The following is a 22,149-nucleotide window of genomic DNA, read 5'->3' as shown; positions in this document are numbered from 1 at the left end:
TTCATAGGATGTCATTAAGATGTTGTTAAATGTCTATTGCAATTCCTCAGCCAAACCTAGTTAGTTAGTTAGTTAGATAGATACTTTATTCATCCCCAAGGAAATTCACAGTGTGCATTGATGTATACAATGTATTTACAGTATAAACAGATGATAAATAAATAAATAGCGCCCAGATGATAAATAGATGATAAAAAGCCAATAAAACCAGTGTGCATCGATGTATACAATGTGCATAGATGTGGGCAATGTCCAAATTCACAGTATAAACAGATGATAAATAGCAGCAGCAATATATACTCTAGAACAGAACAGAATAGAACATAAACTAGACAGTAGATTCCCATATGAGCTGCAGTAGAAACAGCAGAAACAGCTCGCTGATTTCAGACTCCAGCACTTTGAAATATTACGGTGATGTCGAGGTCTTTTCCTGTTTACTGTTTCTGGGAGAAGAGCAGCCGTACACAGACTGAGCCTGGAGCAGCTTTTATTTTACCGTTTACTCTGTGATCTAATAGTCCAGTTTGTCTTGTTAATTATTCAAAGTGGCAAGATATTTTTTTCTAATCTACTGGCCCCAGAAATACAGAGTTACTTTTGTGTATTCACTTTGAAATGAGGCACACACACACACACACACAAAAATTCCATTCATTCAAATCTGTTTTGGAGAACTGAGTCTGGAGAACTGTAGCTGAAGACTGTGGCTGGAGCTTTCAAAAAAAAAAAAAAAAAAAAAAAAAAAAAAACAAGAAAAGAAAAGGAGAGAAAAGCTGGTTTCCTGCTCTGACAGTGTGTGAGTCTGTAAATAACCTGACATGCAGTGATTGTGAAACGTACAATTTGAGATTACAGAGCGTGAGTTCGTCCACGCCGGCGGTCTGTCCTGCCTCCCTCACCTGGTTCCAATCAACATGTCAAGGCCTGGCACTGGTCCATGTTTTATTTTTATGTAAGTAAGGGTAAAGGCAAACGATAAGGGACGTCCAAAACAGTCCCAAAAATGTAAAAAATTACAGGACAAAACTAGAAAAACAAGGTAAAGCTACAAAAGGAAACCACAGCAGCATCACAGAAAGGGAAATATCCCGTATATCTGTACAATATACACACAGCAGGCCAGTCAGCTGATGTCTGAATGGCTTCAACAGACAATATTTTTTAAAAATAAGTAAATAACATAACACACAGCAGATATGTAGCAGGTTTTAAAAAACTTTTCCCTAAATATATTTTTCTGAATTTAAACCTTTTATTGATTCAAGAAATCAGATTAAAGAAATCGAAAGAGCATCTGTGAATATATTTACCCCCCAAAATAATCAGTACTGTATTTATTTTTACTCAACAGTATTGATTACTATATTTGTTCCAAAATTACCCATATTATCAGAAATGTTTATAAGTTACAGCTACAAAAACTGAAATCAGATCTTGCACACAAAGGATTTTGTTTAATTTTAGTGATGACTCAGGTGTGAATATCTCACCATTGCTGTCAACAGAAAATCTCCTTGCACTCTCTGTTATTCTATTCTCTTTTATTCTATTCTGCTAAGTTTTATGCAAAGAAAACAACTTACACACCATGCCCTTGCAGCACTCACATCCAAATGCAGCTCTGGACTACTGCATTAAAAAAGACACTTAAACTTCCCCTTCACCTTCAGACACCTAAACTTCTTCACTTGGTGTCACAATTACACATGAAAGATGCTGTTTTTATGTTCTGATGTTAGGAATAGTTCCCCCCTGACCCCAAAAACTAGCAAACAAACAAAGAATAAAATGAATAAATTTAATTTAAATAAAAAAAAAAATAAATAAAAAATAAAAAAACTGTAGTATGATATCTGCCCAAATAAATAAGAAATATAAAATAAAATTTAATTAAGTTAAATAGATTAAAATAAATTAAAATAAAATATAGATATAAGTAAATTAAAAAAAAGATACTGTTGACTTCCCCTTAGCATACAATCTATCTAAATAAATAAAAAGTACAAAATGTAAAATAGCATAAAATAAATAAAAATAAAAAATAAAGATATAAATAAAATAAAACATAAAAGATATTGTTAACTTCCCCTTGGTATACAATCTGTCTAAATAAAAAAAAAAACTAAAAAACAAAAATAAACATAAAATAATATAAAAAAAAAAGGGGGGGGGGGGGGGGGGGGGGGTCTGAAAAATTGTCGCTTGTCGCATTATTCTTGAACGTGCCTGTCAGCATCCCACACAGCAAAAAAAAAAAAAAAAAGGATTAAAAAAGTCAAAAATATGAGATATGAGCTACTTTGACTGTTGTATGAAAGCAATCTCTTAATTTTGACTTTTTATATGATAATTTTGATGTCTTCTCTCATAGTTTTGACTTTTTTATCCCTTTTTTCCGCCTTAGTGGCAGAAATGGGCTTTCATCGCTCCCATAGTGTTTGGCTGTAAAAAAAAATAAAAATAAAATAAAAACACTGATTTCACATGACCTTCACACAAACCTGAAGCCTGTTTTGATTCAACTTCTTTTGATTCGACTATCCTTTTGAATTTTTATTACTTACTTTTATTACTTTTACTACTATCCAATTTCAAGTATTCCCTTTTTCATGTTCATGCTTTCCACACGTGGAACCGATTACATTTACTCATGTTTCTGTAATTGAATAGCTTTTTGTGCACTTGTACTTTTGTGAGTATTTTTTAAAGTCAGTAATTTTACATTTTTGCTTGAGTTTTGTCCTCCACTACATTAAATCAGATCCATTACAGAGAACAGATGATCAGTGACAGACTGTGGAACCTTTCACAGTAAAAGCTCAAAGATGAGAAGAGGAACCTGCTTCTACTTTGCTGGTTCTACTTTTTGTCATTTTCCAAATTTCACAATAAAAGCTGTGCAATTAAAAAACTGCAGTGGGAACAAGTTAGACTCAACTGGCAAAAAATGTGGAGTAAGTGTGGAAAAAGGAGAATAATATCATTAATGATCATTATGTGCTAATTCCACGTGTCAGTCACTTTTTACTTTTACTGCAGTAGATTTTTCCTGCACGACTTGTACTTCTACTGCAGTCAAATACCAGCAGAGGAGCAGTACTTCTACTTCTACTGCAGTCATACCAGCAGAGGAACAGTCGTAGAAGTGATGAAAAATCTCTGTAGTATTCCTGTAGTACTCCTATAGGGAACTGTAGTATTTCTGTTGTACTCACTAGTAAATAAACCGTGACTTTACTGTAATATTCCTGCTGTGTTTGTGGACGTACACATCTCGTCAGTAATTTAATTATTGGAAAAACATCAAGCGAAAGGCCCTCATTTACAATGTTGCCTGTATAAATGAACGAATGAATGAATCACTAAACATAATCAACAATAAAAGCATACAATATATCAAATCAAATCAATAAAATACAAATATAAAGACAGATCATGCTTTTTTTTGAGCCCACTCACATTGTGATTGGACGAGAGGCATTACACATGACCCCCTAACGAGAACATAATTTTTTTTTTTTTTTTTACCCTTTCACTCCGTCAGTATCAGGAACTATTTTTTGGAAGAACTAGGCAGAAGTAGAAAATAAAATAACACATCTTAAACCATTAGATAGATAGATGAGTAAATAGATAGATGGATAGACAGCTAGATATACACAGTAAAACACAAAAAAGTCTTTAAAATTACAATAATAAATGAATGAATGAATGACCAAACATAATTAACAAAATTAACAAAAACAAACATAATTAACAAAATAAATTATATATATCTATCTATATCTATATCTATCTATCTATCTATCTATCTATCTATATATATATATATGTATGTATGTATGTGTAGTAACCAAACAAAAAATAAAAAATAAATGAATACATTCCTGCAGAAACATGTGTTGAGTCTATATTTTGCATCTTGTATAATATCAGTATTTTTGTATATGGACTCTACAAAATTAAATAATGAGTTAATAGTGACCTTATGCTATTTTTTATATTGTAAAAACTGAATATGTCTGTAATTTCTCTGTAGGAACCAGCACTTTTCATATGATTTTTGCATCATAATCTTCTAAAAAAAAAAAAAAAAAAAAGATTGTGACTGTTTTTTTTTTTTTCCAATTGGTTTGGTCGACCAGAGCAAAGAAGCCCTAAAGGTACTACAACATGTCGTGACTGTTAGCGTGATATCTTCCCATTAATGTCATTAATCATGAATGTAATTAAAAATTACAACTAATAGCAGGCTTTATTAACCCTGTTCACACAATAAATTCCCCATTAATGTAATACAAGCTGCCGTACATTGTTTTTTTTTTGTTTTTTTTTTCCCATTAACAGGATAGTCATCATATTATTGGACTTTATTGCATTAACAGGAGTTTGACATTTCAGGTAAACACACATCTCCTTTATGCTTTTTGTTATGTTTTAACTTTATTTTTTATGATATGCCATGTTGGATTTGTCTGTTTCTCCCTTGAAAAAGTGATGAATAATCTCAGGTGGATAAATAAAGGTAAAGTAAAAAGAAATCCACTGAGTTACTGTGTGTTGTGTTTACCCTCTGATTGGCTTTTTCACCCAAGATACACCTTCTCACACACCTGAACATCCCAGTTACCCCCCAGTGAAACACACTTGAAACAACAAAAACCATTTTCACAGAAGGTTTTTGGTCGGTTATGATGAGATTTGCATCACCGTTTATAGTGTAAACAGGACAAAAACAACTACAGTTACAGTTTATAATCTGCTCCATCATCTACAGACCATTTTATTAAAATCAGACACCAGACAGTCAACACTGGCAACCACAAACGTGACATGACTGGATATTTATTTATGAATTCTTCACTGATTCAGTGTTATTTGTGTGTAAATATATTTTACTGATCTAATTATATACATGTAGTGCACGTTTAAGTGCTGTTTTGGGGTCTTTTGCTCTTTGACACACAGACAATTCAGTGGGAAACACTGAACATATGTAATTTTGTGGAATTACTTTGATATTTCCACCACTAACTTTCAATAACCAATATTAAGTCATAATTTAGCCATAAAAACAGAGGTGAAAAACAAAATCAGCGATCAAATCAAATTCAGTGTAGGCCATTGCACCAGTACTGGCAGATGCTTTATGGTCGGAGTGGGAACAATGCAGCCTGTAATCAAAGCCATCTTTCTTCCATATTCTTGCGTTGTGCTTTTCTAGAAGGAATGAGAAAAAAGTGTTGCTCATTTTGCAGGGGGATCCCCAGCCCCCCCCCCAGGGGCCCCTCTTGAGGCCCCAGGACACCCGGCTTGCGCGTCCCTGCTGGAGGCCACGGCTCTGCGCCACCAAAACATTTAATTGCATTTCCATTTAATTCATTATTTTATGAGCAACCTTTGACATGCAGGTCTAATGCATCTGTTCCTCTGGAGGAAACATGCATCACCTCTCCCATCTGGCTGCTCCTGCCGCGCATGCGCAGCGCGGCTCTCCATCATCTCCAATATCCCAGTATAGGAGAACCAGCGGAGGCAGTGAACTAATGGGTAGGCTTCTTATTCTTATTTCTCTAAAGGTCAGAAACGCACTGTTGCTCGCTTGTTTCACCGTTTTAACACCGATAGCCACTCTCGGGGTGAAAAACGGAGAATTTACGGTGTGATTTCAGCGCGCCGAGAACCGTTGGTGGCTAAAAAAGCGTCTCCTCTTCGCTCTCTGCAACGCAACGGCTCGCACTGCTGTTAGCTATTTGCTGTTAGCATGCTAGGCTAGCCGTGCTAACTCGGCCTGGCCCTGGCCTTGCCTGGCCCTTGGCTCGACAGCCAACGCGGGCCTAGTTGCTTTTTTTTTTTACTTCGACATTTCCGAGTCGGAATCCGGGCTTTCGCTGCTCGACGCGCCCGGGCTCCCGTTCACGGTTCACATTTTAAACGCTAAAACGTTATTAGCCGTAACCAGGCTCGTCCGCTAATTCATTTTCGTTACAACAAGCTAGCTGGTTAGCTAACGGGGTTAGACAGCTGACGCTTGGCATGCTAACCCCCAGCTATAGTTCAGATGCTTCTCTCTCTCTAGCAATGCATTAAAAAAAAATAGACAGACAGCCCTGATTTGGCACGTTGACACGGTCACTTTATGAACGCGTAGCCTCCCAGCTTCAGGGGCTTTATTTTAGCTGCATGTTTCGCCGTGCTAAACTAAAAAAAAATCACCTAATGTCACAACATTTATCGTTAATAAAGCAGCAATTGGCGTGTTGGCACGGTTGATGTGCAGCCTGGCTAATGTTCACCACCTAGGCTAATTGGCTATTATCTAATGTTGGGCTTTTTTGGAAATGCACAGAATCACCTGACGTGCTCGGTATTTTTTTTTTTTAAATTATTATTATTATTTTTTATTATTTTTTGGGAGGGGGGGTGTGTGGTGTCTTGTCAGCTACCTGGCGACCTGGTCAAGGTGTGTAGCTGTCAACTTTGAAGTGTGCATTTCAGGTCTGCTGCAGGACAATATGGTTAATTTACCCCCAGTGTTACTGTTAACCAACTTCTCAGGCTTACAAGCTGTGGATGCGTGGTTGGGTGTTAATTGAATGAATCCAGCTGGTTTGCAGAGAAGAGTTTGTGATGATTGAGGAGAGACTTGTACTTGGTTACCAGGTCAGTCTGCTGGTACTTCTTGGTGCTACATAGTCAGTGGTGTTATTTCTGTATTAGTCCTAGGAATATAATTCATATGCATTGTGCAGATCCGCATTTTTCACCCCTGCTTGCCTTGGTAAAATAAGACAAATGTGTGTGTTGTCTTGCAAAATGAAATTGTGTTTTTGTGACTGACCAAGCTCGCAGAAGCAGGGTGGGTTATTTCGCAGCAGGCAAACTGATTAGTGTTGCATGATATGGACAAAATTTCATACCTTGATATTTATGTCAAATATCTCCATCGTGATATGGTTTGACGATGGGTTCACACTTACTTGAGATTTTAGCTGTAGCAACAGTGAAAATGAACCAGTCTTCAAAAAACAGCATCATCACACCAAATGGACGCAGAACATGCAGTTACCTAACAAAATATTTTATTGATCAGAACAGGCTGATCACTGTCTTAGGCTGCATTAAAATAAATTAAAATAAATGACAATCAAACATCCTGCCGCTGCGACACAATTCTTCAACAATATTTTTAAGTGTGGCAACAGTGGAAATTAAGCATTCTTCCAAAAAAAAAAAAAAATAATAATAATAATACCAAAATGGATGTAGAAAATGCAGTTACCTCACAAAGCATTTTATTGATCAGAACAGAACAATAAGTCTTAGGCTAACCCTAACCCTAAATTTGATATCGTCCATATCCTTGCCTCTTGAGATATTAATATCTTGCATGGTCATATCGAGATTAAAATACATCGTCCAGCTCTAGTATATAAATCTTATGCATTGTGTAGACTCTTACTTTCCAAATGCACTTGCCTTGGTAAAATAAGACAGATCTGTGTATCGTCTTGCAGCTGTAATAGTGTTTATGTGACTGATCAAGCTCACAGAAGCAGGGCCGCTTCATTCAGAAGCAAGGCAAACTGATCTGTGTGATTAAACGCTTATCTACAGCCTTAATGGTTGCACTGCTCTGGGAGCTTGTTTTCCTTTATTCAGGTATCCTGGAAAACCTGGGAATTCATACAATGGTTTACCCAGTCATGGGAAACACCTGGGAAATTGGAGAACTGATAAATTGTCCAGGAAATATTGGTGAGATCCTGCAAAAAATGGCAAAGTTCAGCTAAGATTACACATCCGATGTTTTTCCTCAGCTCACATTGCACATTTTTAGATGCTTATTAACTCCATTTCAGTGTCTGTTCTTTCGGGGTGGGGGAAAAATTGATTCAGCACAACATTGCGATATTTTGTGTTGATATTGTGTTGATCGATGCAACATTTATGACAGGTTTTTATGACAGAGTTGGTCAGTCTGTCCCATATTGCTGCAATTTAAAAAAAAATGTAGTGAGATGATGAGAATGAAAATTTAATCTTGTGAGTAAACCAGATGTTGACAAAGTTTTCCCTTGGGGACATAATTTACAGTTGAAAAAGAGGCAGTATATCACAGTATGTGTTATCGCAATACACAGTATATTGCAAAAAATGTTTAAAATCGCAGTACTGTCATATCGTATCTTAAGTATTGTGATAATATCATATCGAGAGGCCTCTGGTGGTTCCCGCCCCTCCTGTTCATGCCTCGCTGTCGTGTTTTGACACACTGCAGTGTCATATGTGCATGGAAGGCCAAACAGGTCCAGAACACAAAACAGACGCTTTGATCAACACAGTGGTCGCTTTCCTCAACACGTTTGTGTGTTGTTAATGTTATTTTATATGTAAACAACATGTTGCACAAACATGTAGATTCAGACATCAGTTTTGTGCTGTTTGTCCATGTTGAATCATTCTCAGACATCCTTCGGTGTGCAACGACTAACATGTACACAGGGCATTAAATATGTCCTTGAAACATCCTGGAAAATGACTTCCTTGAAAGAGTGAGATCTCTGTTGATTTCTTTGCACTGAAAATAAATGTCCACCCCCCTCACTATGATCACCTGTAATTGGCTTTATTTGTTTGCTGTGCCGGTGAAGAGTTAAGCCCTCGCCTCGGTTCGGAGCCGGGTGGAAAATTACTACAAGGCAAACGCTGGTAAATTTTTGTTGTTGTTCCTCCACAGTCATCATTTGGAGACTCGGTGCTGATCTAAATCATGAGTTGGCGGGTAAAATCTGCCAGTCACTGTAACCGGCAGGCGAAACGAGATGCTCCGGTCAGAAAGGAGTCAAGACTGAAGTCAGTTAAAGGCGATTGTGGTTTGGAAAGTGAATGAAGCTTCCATAATCACCTCAGTTCATTCCTGTTATGATACAAAAAAATACTGTAAAATAATAAACATAACTCTATGTAACAGTATCAGATATTTTGAGGATACCAGGACAACTGGTACAGAAACTATTTGTTGGATTATACTGATTGGAAAGCCTCAGCTGCTCTGATTTTAAGTCATTTTCCTGATCATGTTATTTAAAATGTGGACATTAAGAAAAAAAAAAAAGCTGCCGTCCTTGATGGACCATAAATTTTGTTACTTGAGATGTTGGCTGTGGTCCCACCCGTCACTTTGGCATGATTTTTGAGGACTTTGACATTTTAAAAGATGTTTTAATCTTTTATTTTTTATTTTTTCCTCTAATCACATCGCCGTGTCTCTCCTGTTGTTGCATTTATTTAAAACTGCTTCTGCATTGCCCCCTCTTCCCCTCCAACTCCTCACATTGCTTCTATGAACATTGTGGCTGGATCAAGTCCAGACTATGTAGAATTCAGATCACAATGCAAGCCGGTGTTGTGCCAAATTTTGTTTCCCCCCTAAAAATGTGTTTCCCCCTGGCTGTGTGTTCTCTCCCCGATTTCATGCCAGGAAAGAAAAGAACAAAAATCTTTTCAATTTTTGCTGATTATTTTCACTGGCCTTTGAGACAGTTTAAAAAAAAAAACAACATTTCGCAGTGGACCCCAAATCACATACCTAGATGCCGCATCATGCTTGTTGCGCTCGTGTTATGTCAAACCGCAAGCGCCATCGATTCTGCGAGGAAGTTGTCAAGCGTTGTGTTAGTCTACTTGTCATTTATGAAGTGTGTTTCCCCTCCGCCACAATTTCCTCAAGCAGGGGCAAAACAGCAACACACACCGAGGACAAAACGAGGACACACTGCCAGGGAAACACTTTTTTTTTTTTTAAAGGGGATACAGATCTAGGCACAACACTGGATCACTTCCATATTTGTTTTTGAAGCAATGCGATGTGAGCAGAATCCAATTTTTTCTTTTGGTGCAGCCGGACCGATCGCTTAATGCGTCCTGGCGCGATCAGATGATAAAAGTCGTATCAAAATGACAAGTGTAACCATAGCCTCCGTCTGGAATCACAGGTATCCTCAGGGTTTGACATCACAGCACGACAGGAAGACTCAAATATTGTGCAGCCCCTTATAAAATAATTGATTTCATTTCATTTCAGTTCAGGTTTAGACAGAGAGTGCCCTAAAATGTCCTCTTTCCCCTTTGCTCTTACATCATCTACGGTTCCTTATTCTGATAGTCATTAGCTGAAAAAATATTCCTCTATTTTCCTCCTCCGCTCTCATTTTATTTATTTTCCCTCCACTTCACTCTTACATGACATGTCTACAGTTACAGGAATAAAGTCTGGACCACCTCAGTGTTGAGCCCTGACCTCCTCCCTTTTGCTTGCAAAATGAATTGAAGTTTTATTCCACTGTTCCACTCACTTAAAGTGGCTCAGGTGAAGAGCATCTGCTAAATACCTAAAATGTAAATGTATTCGAGCTCGACTTGAGCCTGGTGTCAGCCGGTGATGCTTCATCAGCTGACAGTTTTTCTTTCTCTGTTGATTTGTGTGAAATTTGTGGAGGATGAAACAGCCGCAGCTCCCCGTTTGTTCATTTTGTTCGTACATGAGTAGCTTTATTCTGATGATGGTGAAGCTACGAAATTTTGACCCAGAAAAGTGAGCATTAAATTTGCACATTTAAGTTTATTCTCACAGGTTCTTCTTGTTTTTATAAAACAGCCAGCTGTTTTCAACGTTAGGTCGCAGGCTGTGCTGACACTAAAATGCCAGTTGATTTCTCTTTGCTATATGAATGTTAATTCGAGTGATATAAAATTGGGAAATAACAGTAGGAGGACAATCTATCAAAAGTCAGTGTATTGCAGTATAAAAATGTGAGGGCCCATGTTGTTTGGCAGAAACATAAATGCTATCAGCTGCATTTTATTCTGCTGTAGTTATCACAGTCTCTCAACCCAACCACTGAAATTGTATTATTTTCATATCGTAATGACAACATTTTTAAATTGTTTTTGTTATGGTGAGTGAGTTTTGTTGCTAAAAACATTTGTGGCTCAGAAATAATCATAATTCTGCACAGTGAGACTTTGTTGTCGTTGAGCTTTTATTTTCTACATCATATTGTAGGTATATGGAATCATAAAGTCCATAGCGCGTTTGTGCGATATGCGCATCATCCATTTCCTACAAATAATAGCCTAGATTTCACAAAGATAGGTGATAGCTGCTGCAGCCTGGGAAGCTTTGAATGGCTGTAATCAGCTTTTCGTCTATCGTGCAGTTTCCATGCAGAACTATTTTGTTAATCAAGCAAAATCATCAGGGAAACAGGAAAGTCGCTCGGCTCCGACGGAAACAAATGAACTAACGCCGACTTTTCAGTTGTACTAGTTACACTGTACGATGCAGCAAAACGAATCAAAAGAAACTGAACATGCATTAGCCGGCATTTCTACCCACGACTTACAACGACCACAACAACAGAATCGGCTTCAGATCCTAAGCAACCGTACCAAATCCCCTAGGAATGGGGTCAATCGTAAATGCAAAAAAAAAAAAAAACAACTTTTCAGACCATTAATAAACAATTGTGGTGGTCTAGATTTTAATTTCTGTGTCTGTTTTGTTATTTTGTCGTGGATTTTTCTTATGTCAGCAGATTACTGGTCAGAGGTAGACAATGTGACTTCAGAATATATGAATTTATACACCCGATCTCCAGTGTGTGGGGGGTTTCAAAAGTCTTTCTGGCAAACGTTGGAAATCACTTCCTGAAGTAGAAGTAGATGAGGCCAGATGGTACAGCTGGATAGGGAGCAGACCCTGATTTACTGAGGAACATGCACAGAATCAAATATCTTTGACCAGACTTTTCGATTTATATATATTTTTAAGGGACTGTTTTTGCTTTTATAAGATATTTATACACATAAGATATGTAGTTGTTAGTAGTAATGTGGATACGATGACCAAGCAGGTGGAAGCAAATAACACCAATCTCTGTTACCCATTTTTTACCTTTCTCCCTCTATCAACAAAGCAAAAAACGAAGCCAAAAAATAATCTTCCTCAGCCTGGAAAAAAGGTTACTGATTAGTAGTCCCACATGTGATTCGGACATGGAAATTGCTGAGAGGCAGGAAATGGTGGAAAGAGATGGGCAGTAAAATGGCATGAAGTGTGACTTGAATCCATGCAGTCACCGCAGCCCCAGTGAAAATGCACACATCGCTCAGCAAAAGGTGAAGATGGGAAACACTTGAGGCGTCTTGGTGGCTGAGCCGGCCAGCGAACATGCTGTGTAACCGCAGTGTCCCGGGTCTGAATTGAGTCCAGGACCTTTGGAGCATGTCGTGCCTCTCTCTTTCCACTTCTTCTTGTTTCTGTCTGCTATAGCCTGTCAAATAACGGCAAAAAACCCTTAAATGTGCACCATTTCTCCTTAAACAGAAACTTTCTACCAATCGCTTGTTGGAAAAATAATTAGGTTGCTCTCTAATGCGACCACAACAATGGAAATGATATTTTCTCTGTTGCCTCTGCATTTCCCAAACAAGGAAACATGGGAAATGAGGTTTTAATGATGTGTTGGTTGGCCTAATAGCGCACCACGCACGTCTCCTGAGATGATGAGGTGTCTAAGAAAACATGTTTAAGAATGTGCGGCCGTGGCTGTGTGTTTCTAGATAAATAGCGTACACTTTAAGCCCTGCTCGCTCTCTCAGTTGTGGCGGGGCCGGCGGTCCCCTCTTCACCTCTGCGGCAGCGTTGTTGGGTTTTCGGTTTGACCTCCTCGTCTCAGCAGCTCGCAGGGCAGTTATGAGTCAGCAGCGCCGGCAGCTGACAGCTTCGCATGGCGCTCTGTCCCTCTCTCTCAGTATGAATCCAGCCTGATTACTAACTTTCAAATGCTTTCATCACCGTTTTCAAGTAATTATTTGACTCACCTGCTAAGGAATGTTGAACAATAAAAAAACGACCTGCCAGTAATAATACCAGCCAGAATAATCCATTTAATTTCACAGATGCCCTTTTTTTCATAGCAGTATGTCAGTTTACATACATTTAGATAGTGCTAGTTTATGAAGAGGGGCTTTGATTATTTTAGAGAATGTACGGTGGTCAGCAGGGACAAAAATTGAAAACAGCTCATCACAAAAATGGTGTATAATCAAGGTATCCATATGTGCAGCAGGCGACATTTAGTCATTTATTTACCAACGACAAAATATTTGTTATTCATATTGATAATATACTTCGATTGTGTAATGAGTCTAAATATTGTGTGGAATATTTGATCCTTTAATAAGTTGTTACAGCATAAGTCCCGTCTTTTCCTGGTTTTAAGGACTCCATACGGTAAATGCATGCATTTATTTTTGAACTTATAACTTGCAAATATCTTTTGAAAGCACCAATAGGCATCATTGCAACATCAGCATTTATTTGATCTACTTAGATATACCCATATGATTTCCCCTATGAGAGCTGCTGCTAAAATTTCACCTGATCATTGATATCAGTGGTCTGCTAATGATTTTCACTTGCACGATAACAACCCTGCACTATCATGGATGCTAGTGCATGAAATAAAATATTTGGTCAGATGTATTGTCATATAATTTTTTTCCATATTGCCCAGCCATAGTACTTATCAGCATTTGGTCTCTCCATAATACTGCTACATATATTTTTGAAGCTGAGGATGTCAAGCTTTGGACATCAGGATTTTTAGGCTCACTCAGAGTAGCTTTTTGGACAGTAGAGTACAGGAATTTATTTCAGTAACTCTGATGCAAAAAGCTGTTGACAACTTTGCTTTGTGCTACTGACACACAGGATTTACAAGCATGACAACTAGTCCAAAAGGACAGTTCAGGACATATTATGAACATTAGATGACACATCATACTGTAGGTATCTGTGTACTGTAATACTTTAAAACTGTGACATTGCTTTGGAACAGATGGGGAAATAGCAACATAAAGATATTTAAGCCTTGTTTATCTTGTGTTCCTTTGTGTTTCATTGTGTTCCGTATCAAGTTGAAGTTAGTTTGTCTTCCATTAAGGTAACCACAATGGAAATAAGGGTTTAAAATAATATTGTCCTTTGCGGTTGAATATTTGTTTTGCCTTGTGTGTTTTTCTATTTCCCAAACCAAATCAAATCACGGCTCAAACCGTTAACTCACTGTTGTGCAATCTTCTTTTGTCCTTCCCACACAGGAACCATGGGAAAACCACTACCCAACTGCGTTTGGGAACCGATATGTTGAGCAGAAAGAACTCCTCCGACTGAGGAACGCCGTTCTGGGGGAACAAAAGGCGAATGGTAATATTTTCATTTCACATCGAGGACCTTCCCGCGAAAGCACAGCGAACGTCGGCCCCAGATCCCCTCCTCCTCGCCTTCATCGGCCCACGTCTTCCCGAGTCGGATGCGTCACCGATGGCTCTGAGTAAGAAGATGCAGTAATGGAAGTCCATGTGCCGTTCAGCACCCGAACCATGAAGCAACTTAAAGGGTAGGGGCTGCTGCAAGCTCGCCTCACCCTACCCTCCCACCCTCCCGCCCCGAAAGCAGAGCCAAGCACCGAAGCGAAGCCTGTGGTCCCGCCACCGCCGCCTCATCCTCCTCACCCCCTCTCCACCACCAACACCACGACGGCATTGGAAGACGAACATGACATGTATTGCGAAGACACTGGTTGATGTGTGTTATATGGACCTCTGAGGTGTCGAGCGTAAAACCAGTGGAGCAATGAATGGCGGAAAGGACTGTGAAGCGGGAGACGAGAGGCAGGCCGTCCCTGTCCAGGTTCCCATTGGCTGGCAGCGCAAGTTGGAGCATGGTGGGGGCGTCGTCTACATAAGGTGAGATGACTCCAGCCTCATCAGTTTTTACAAGTTTTTATGTTTTCCATGACTTCAGTGTTGAAAACAACACTGCAGTATTATTTAGTGCAACATTTTGGTCAATGACCCTCTTCACGATGCCTGAAGAAGATCATTTCTTTCACTTTCAGTCCATCTCTTTTATCAATTGTTACAGTGTTTACTAGGGTTCAACTAATGCTACTGGTGTTTTTTAAAGACAGATTGGCTGCCGATAAGACAATATTTTCTGCAGTTAATCTTTGCCTTTAAAATGGACAGAAAAGTTTACAAATGCAGAAGAAAAAAATGAATATGATACTGTTGAATAATCTTAAATAAATCATAAAACTAGAGAATAAAACTAGAGAATTACCCCTTTCATTGGACAAAGAATACATGGACATATCTAAATGATATATTTAAAAAAATAAAAAAATATATTTTGGTCAAACCCAAGTGTTTACATACAGTTGGTGCATAGAGTTTGACACATGTCTAAACGGCTATAATCTGAAATAGTGAAGTGTTATCTACTGTCCACAAACAAGGGCATAACTGGTAATGCTGAACTGAGACTCTATATTACCATTTTCCTACTTCATATGTGTGTGTACAGAGAGGAACTGTGAGCTGCCGTGGACACTGTAGGACCTTTTTCAAGTATGTCAAAGAATAAGAGCTCAAACCTGAATCAGACTGCAATGATAAAGACACAAGTTAGCTGCTATTTACCCAAATGCTGTGTTTATTGGGATGCAGAACTATTTTTGTGAAAGTTGTGGTAAAGGGTTTTGGCTTGCAATTGCTTAATCATGTCATCAGGTCATAGCCAAACTGGAAACAAAGGGGTGTTACTTTCTCAGAATGGACAAGTAAATGGTGTCATTTTCTTTGAATAAATAGAATAATTAAAAAAGTGAACAATCATCAAAATGGGCTCAAATACGCTAAGGCAGGCTGGCTACAGCTAAAGGTATTTTTAAATAAGTTTTGCCAAATCCAGCGGTCAGTCCCATTCAATTCCAAACAATGTGGGAAACAATTTCTGATTGGCTCAGGGAAGGTAATCTATCATGGTGGATGACAACTGCTTCTCTCCAACATATAAATTTCAGCCAATAGCTAATGTTCTCTGTGGTTATGTTAGGATCCTCCCCCTGCCACTCAACCCATTCAAACCAACAAACAAATGCAACCTGCCTCTGCTTGCTACTGGCTGCGAAAAAACACCAAAAGCTATGTATTTTATATCATGTACACACCTTCAGTTGATTCAGATGTCTTATGAAAAATAAGTTTAATTGCCTGTCTCACAGACACAAAAGTCCCAAACACTGTAGCCATTTCAGTTTGAATGGATTTCATGGGCGACTTCGCAAACAGCAACAAAAACAAAACTCTTAGTGCAGCGTAATCCCAATCCTCACTCTCCATTTGTATGTTCAGTACAAACAATGTACTTTTTCACAAAAAAAAAGGAAAGAAAAAATTACATAACATAATTTCATGTGCAAATGGGAGAGATCAATTCAGATCAATTTTCTAATTAATTTTATATCTATACGTGAGCCACGCGTTGAGACAGGTTTGTGTGAAACAGCAAAGCATGGAGTTGCAGCTCAGCACACGAAATGCAGTTCGTATGACGGCTGTTGCGACCAGTGAAACAATCAAAACAATGATAATTTTTTTATTTTTCTCAACATGAAACTGGCATAATAAACGGGGCGGTCACCAGTAACCTCATATGTCAGTGAAAAAACCTTCCTCATGCACGAGCCACTGCCACATTCACCAAACTGAAGACCCACCTCCTGCTTATTCTTTGGCCGGCAGTGCTACTCGTTCATTGGCTACACTGACGCTCCTGTCACTCCACCAAGGTCATTTTCACACCTACCTTATTTAGTCCGTCTTTTTGGAGTTCGTTTGAGCAGCCGTGTAAGCCAGCGGTTGCACTCGGATGTCGACCAAAACACAAGTGGACTCTTGATTTGATTATAAACCAACTCTGGAGCGTTAGACGGAGATTTTACCCAGCTATAGGAAGTGTTTTGGGCTGAAGCAGCTCATGTAGCTCTGCTGAATATTGTGGCCTGTAAATAAAGAAGTGGACAAGCAAGCAGTTAGAAACATAGGAACAAAATGATTGAGGGTTGATATGAAACTGAGAAATACATCACCTTATGTTAATTTATTCAAATGTTTTGCCATGTGAAACCAAACTGAACCAAGTGAACAACACAGTATCAGCTATTCCACTGATTGAAACCAAAGCAAACCTCCCCTGGTTGCTCGGCTCTGTAGGAACTGGAGGGACTTGCAGTGGCTTGTTAACAGGGTTGCTCACAGTGTGGAGGCCCAGTTCACCTCCCCAGCCGCTCCAGTGAGGCTGCACAGCGGCCAGCAGCAGAAAACTGAGGTTGTAGCGGGCAGCTCCCAGGTGTGATTGCGTGTCTTTTTAACGTGAAGCAGGTCGGCTCTGAAAAAGAGCAGACAACTTCCCCTGGATAAATAAATGTTAAATACCAGGAACCGACTGCAGACTCAGGTACAGTTGCATGACTTTTAACCAAAGTGGAGAAACGGCACCAACCAAATGCTGGTAAAGCTTAGGATGTGGTTGGTCATTTTTCTGTAGCTGACCAGCCACATTTCCATGGCTAATATCCACTCAGCTCGTCAAAGGGTGAACACAACTTGAGGATTTTCTCAATTTTGCAGCCCCCATGTCCGTTAGACAACAAGTTAGCTGCCTTCCCTGTTTATGACCACCGATACGTGTGTATTTAGCAGCCACAATGAACCAAAGCAGTTGGCTGGTGTCAGGTTTATTTTGGGTGTTGGAAAGAATCCTGTCTACTTCTGTGACCGTGGCCTGATACTGTCACTACGTGCTCGTATTTGCTCGTGCTCTTTGAAGTCTGAAGTGTGCGTTTGCTCCGGGGATGTGAAAATGTAGATCGTTTTTAGTCGATATTCTCGCAGCAGCTGTGACTTACTCTTCAGTCATTCGGAGTTTTGTCAAATTATCCGTGGAGAGAGTGTGTGTGTGTGTGCGCGTTGTAGGAAAGTGCAGCGGTCACAGTGTTTTTCATTGCTGTTAAAGTTGAAATGTTTGACCCGGAGGGTTTTTCAGGTTTTTCCAGAATTTCCTGGACACACAACCTCTTTTCATTTCTCACGGGGTGAGACTGCTTTCCTGCTGTTTTGTGTGTCTGACTGTATTTGGCATTAATACTTATAAGCCCTGAATAGTTTTTATTTCTGTCCAGGGAAGCACAGGCCCATTGCATGTTTAAGTATGAAGAAGGAAGTAGGCCTAAATTAAAAAACAAAACAAAATAGTACTTCCAAATGTTGACACATCATGTGGGCATCAGTACTATTCACATTTGATAAAAAAAAAGTATGATATTAATTTATATACAACCCTCCCAGTGAGTTTCTGTACAGGTCTGCAAAAAAAGAAAAGTGTAGTGATTAAACTGTACAGACAAATCGTAATAAATGATATATATTATGTTTCTTTGTTAGGTTCTGGCGTTGCGGGGAAATAACCTGGGGTTCAGCCCTCAATCCTCGGGGAGATCGACATGTTTGCTGCACGCTCCGCCATAGCACCATTTGTTTTCATAGACCAGCAAATATCCCAATATTCTTTACTGAACTCAATCTAAATATTGAGAAAAAAGTAATATCATAGCAGTATGTTGTTTTAGGTTACTTCCTACATTTGGTATTGCTGACATTTAAAATGTTTTACCCACCATCTTGCTGGCTGTCTGTAATTCCTTTTTTCACCTGTATTATGGAGCTGCTGACCCAGCTTAAGAAAAAAATAATTATTCTGGCTTCACTTGAGAGTTTCAGTGTCTCTTGATGGTCCAGCTGCTGCTTCAGAGGCTTTTTTCTGACACAAATACAGTTTTAATGGTGACACTGAATCCTTGTAATTTTGTGGGCATGAAAATGGTCAGATAAAAACAGAGAGATTCAGCATAAAATATTGGCAGACTAAATCCATAAGTAATTGATATTGACCTTACATTGATTGAGCACAAATTAGCGCTGCAGCACCCGGGGAATATTGGCTCTGTGTGACATCTCCAGCTGAAGTCCAGCTCTCTGACTTTGTTGTTTTTTTTGTTCGTTTGTTTGTCCCCGTCCAGTCCGAGCGGTTCGGTGCTGTCCAGCCTGGAGCAGGTGAAAACCTACCTGTTGACAGATGGGACCTGCAAATGTGGCCTGGAGTGCCCACTCATCCTCCACAAGGTGAGTCCCACTGTTCCTTGTTCCTTTGAACGCAGCGGCCTGTTTCAGAGCTGCCTCTTCCCCGCGTTTCAAATGCATCCTAATTAAAGATTAAGGCGGAAGTCAAAATCCGCAAATGACATTAAAATCCTCTTGTCTGTGAATGACAGCAGAGCGAGGGGGACACTTCACCAACCACCTCGGATTAGGAACGCTTGGTAAAGCCTAAACTCACATTAGCAGGTGGTATTTCTGTAGCTGAGGTGTCTTTTTTTTCTCTTGACATAGACTCCCATTCACAAGCTTTATTCACTGATCACTCACTGTAAGGGGAAAGTCATGATAAAGGAACAGATGTGAGCCACATACCAGTCCAAGAAAAAAAGGAAAAAGTGGTAGATTGCAGAAGCAGATGACGTCAAATGAGAGTTTGGTTTAGTCGGGGATCATGTGTCTGATCCTGTCCCTGCTGTTGAGAGAGATGTGGGATGAAAGTATAAGATTGATTCACATTTAAACAGTCGGCGTTGGTGAGGTTTATATTCTAGTGCATTTCTTTTCATATTTATTGACACCAGAGATGCATAGACGGATGAAGACGTGGTATGTCTGGCTCTGAAAGAGCTGTGATCAGTCATCTATAACATACATAGGCCATACATAGCATATTACATTTGATCAGTCCAAGCTGTTAATCCAACACTACAAAGGAGAAAACAACATTTAACAGCATTTTGAGCACTTCTTAAGCTTATTTGCCATATTAAGCATTATTATTCTCAAGCTTTTTTGCCATTATTGGCTTTTATTTTCACTTTGATTGGGATTAAATTCATCTTGATCAGTGCATTGTTTGCAAACAATGCCTTTTCATAATTTAATAATAATAATAATGATTATAGTGATGATGATGATGGTAGTAATAAACCTATTTATAAAGCGCTTAAGCAAAACAGTTACAAAGTGTTTAACAGAATAAAACAATCAGCAAAACAGAAATCAGAAGAAAATAATAAGTAAAAATGGATAAAACAGAAGACAACGTGCTTTCAGCCTGTAAATGTTCTTGTCAGGCTTGTATTTTTGTCATAGGAGTCAGATTTGTCATGCAGGTATGTTTTATTTTAGCATGTTATTTTAGCCAGTTACATGTTGGAAAACAACTGAGGCATGTCCTCAAATGCCACGCAAACAATGTAATTAAATATGAATGCCAATATAATGATAAGAAAAACAGACTTTGATAGATTGTTTGTCCCTCATAATGACAGATGATGATTAATTGTAGCTGAACCCCTGGCTGGAGAAATGTTGATGTCACCCTGTCTTCATAGCTGTATTGTTGGTGATCAGGGATTTCCATTGACTCTCCTCCTGCGTTTATTACAAGTAGCTGTGAATGAATGTCAGCTAAATGAGTAAAGGAAATGTATGGTGAAAATCTGAGCTGAGGATTGGTCAAAATGGATCCGGGAACAGGGAAAATATCGACGTCTCATCTCTGTTCTCCGCTTTAATAAGGCGGATGCCCCTTAAATTGTCTTCTGCTGACAGAGCGCTGATATAAACATTTCCTTTCAAACATCAGTATTCTGCGTTGTCTTTCATGGTTTTATCGCTCTTATTGCTTTTAACCCCTCTGTCTATTGTTCTCAGTGTCTGTATGAAGTGCCCTATGATTCCTCTGTGTAAAATAAATTTGATTTTTAAGCAGAATGCAACATAAAAGCGTAAATCCTTAACCGTCCTAACCTGCAGGTTACATATTATTAGTTGCTTGGAAGGAGCACTTCCATAAGAGCTGGGCTCTGTGTGTTTGTTAGTGATTGTGTGTGTTGATTTAAATAGGCTGCATATTGACTGCATTTTTATTGACATTTCTTTTAACAAGCTCAGTATTTTTGTCTTCCTTCCAGCACTCAATTCTCCCTCTCTTTTAATTGTAAGTGAAAACCATTGTTGGCCAACTTGCTACTACCTGGTAGTTAAGCCCCTATCTGATTATTATTAGGTTTGTAAGGCAAATCTAACATACTGTATTGGTAATTATAAATGGTTTCCTGTCAGCATATTGTATAGGAAATGTTTCTTTGTCTGTGTATTCAGACCAAAAGATGCAGCATAGGGGTTTTGGAGTGATGTCTCGTTATTAACGCTCTCAGTGATGACTGCAATTAACAAATACTTTAATTGTCGATGGAACTGTCAGTTATTATTATTATTATTATTATTATTCTTGATGTTGTTATTTATATTTTATTTTATTTTTGAAAAATTGATTAATGATTTTGACTATAAAATGTTTAAAATACTTTCAAATGCTGACCACAGCATCCCGTGTTGTCTTCAGCATGGATCTTTAGTTTGACAAACAGCCACAAAAGAAGTGTATTTTAAAACAAAATTAAATAGAGAAAAGCATGGAGCCAACCAGCAAACATTTGGTATTTCTACTAGATAAGTGACTAAAAACCCTTAAATGGTTATCAAAATCTATATCAATGTATTTTTGTCAATTGTTTAATGGATTAATCGACTAATTGTTGCAGCTCTACTTTCAGTGCCTGACAGCAGTAAGGCTTTGGCTTTTGTGAACTTCACTTGATGAGAAATGCCAGGTTTTAAATGTCACCATAATGCATCGCATTATTCAGTACATATTTACAACAAAAACAAACATGGGCAGCTGTTAATTTGTTGCTGTTAAATATGGAATTCACAAGAATGCCCGTGGTTCTCTTACAAGACAAAAACTGTCTTTTTTCCTCTTTCCTTTTTTCAGGTGTTCAACTTCGACCCGGGGGCTGCGGTCAAGCAGAGGACGGCAGAGGACGTGAAGGCAGACGAAGATGTCACCAAACTCTGCATCCACAAGAGGAAGCTGCTGGCTGTGGCCACGCTGCACAAGAGCATAGAGACACACCCATCTCTGACACTCACCAGTCCAGGGGGAGGTACTCACGGATCTGAATCTTATCAAGTCAAAGTTCATAAAACCTGCTTTTCAAATCCCTGGCAGCCTGTGAGCCAGTCGGGCACAGAGAGCTGCATTAATATTTACATTTTTGGCAT

The 22,149-nt window shown here is 38.8% G+C and overlaps 1 protein-coding gene across 1 annotated transcript in view; it reads left to right on the top strand.

The window, feature by feature from the left end:
• Positions 1–5,498: 5,498 nt before the first annotated feature.
• The window catches only part of mbd5 (methyl-CpG binding domain protein 5), a 33,187-nt gene continuing 16,536 nt past the window's right edge, over positions 5,499–22,149 (top strand). Inside the window, exons 1-4 of the mRNA XM_030069920.1 lie at positions 5,499–5,553; positions 14,173–14,820; positions 18,996–19,098; positions 21,860–22,031. Of these exons, the coding sequence (XP_029925780.1) occupies positions 14,708–14,820; positions 18,996–19,098; positions 21,860–22,031 (388 nt within the window). The 5' untranslated portion in view covers positions 5,499–5,553; positions 14,173–14,707. The remainder of the gene's footprint in view (positions 5,554–14,172; positions 14,821–18,995; positions 19,099–21,859; positions 22,032–22,149) is intronic.

Source organism: Myripristis murdjan, chromosome 2, assembly GCF_902150065.1.
Source record: "Myripristis murdjan chromosome 2, fMyrMur1.1, whole genome shotgun sequence".
Taxonomy (NCBI): Eukaryota; Metazoa; Chordata; class Actinopteri; order Holocentriformes; family Holocentridae; genus Myripristis; species Myripristis murdjan.
Note: the sequence above shows the minus strand (reverse complement) of the source record. Positions and strands in the feature narration are given on the sequence as shown.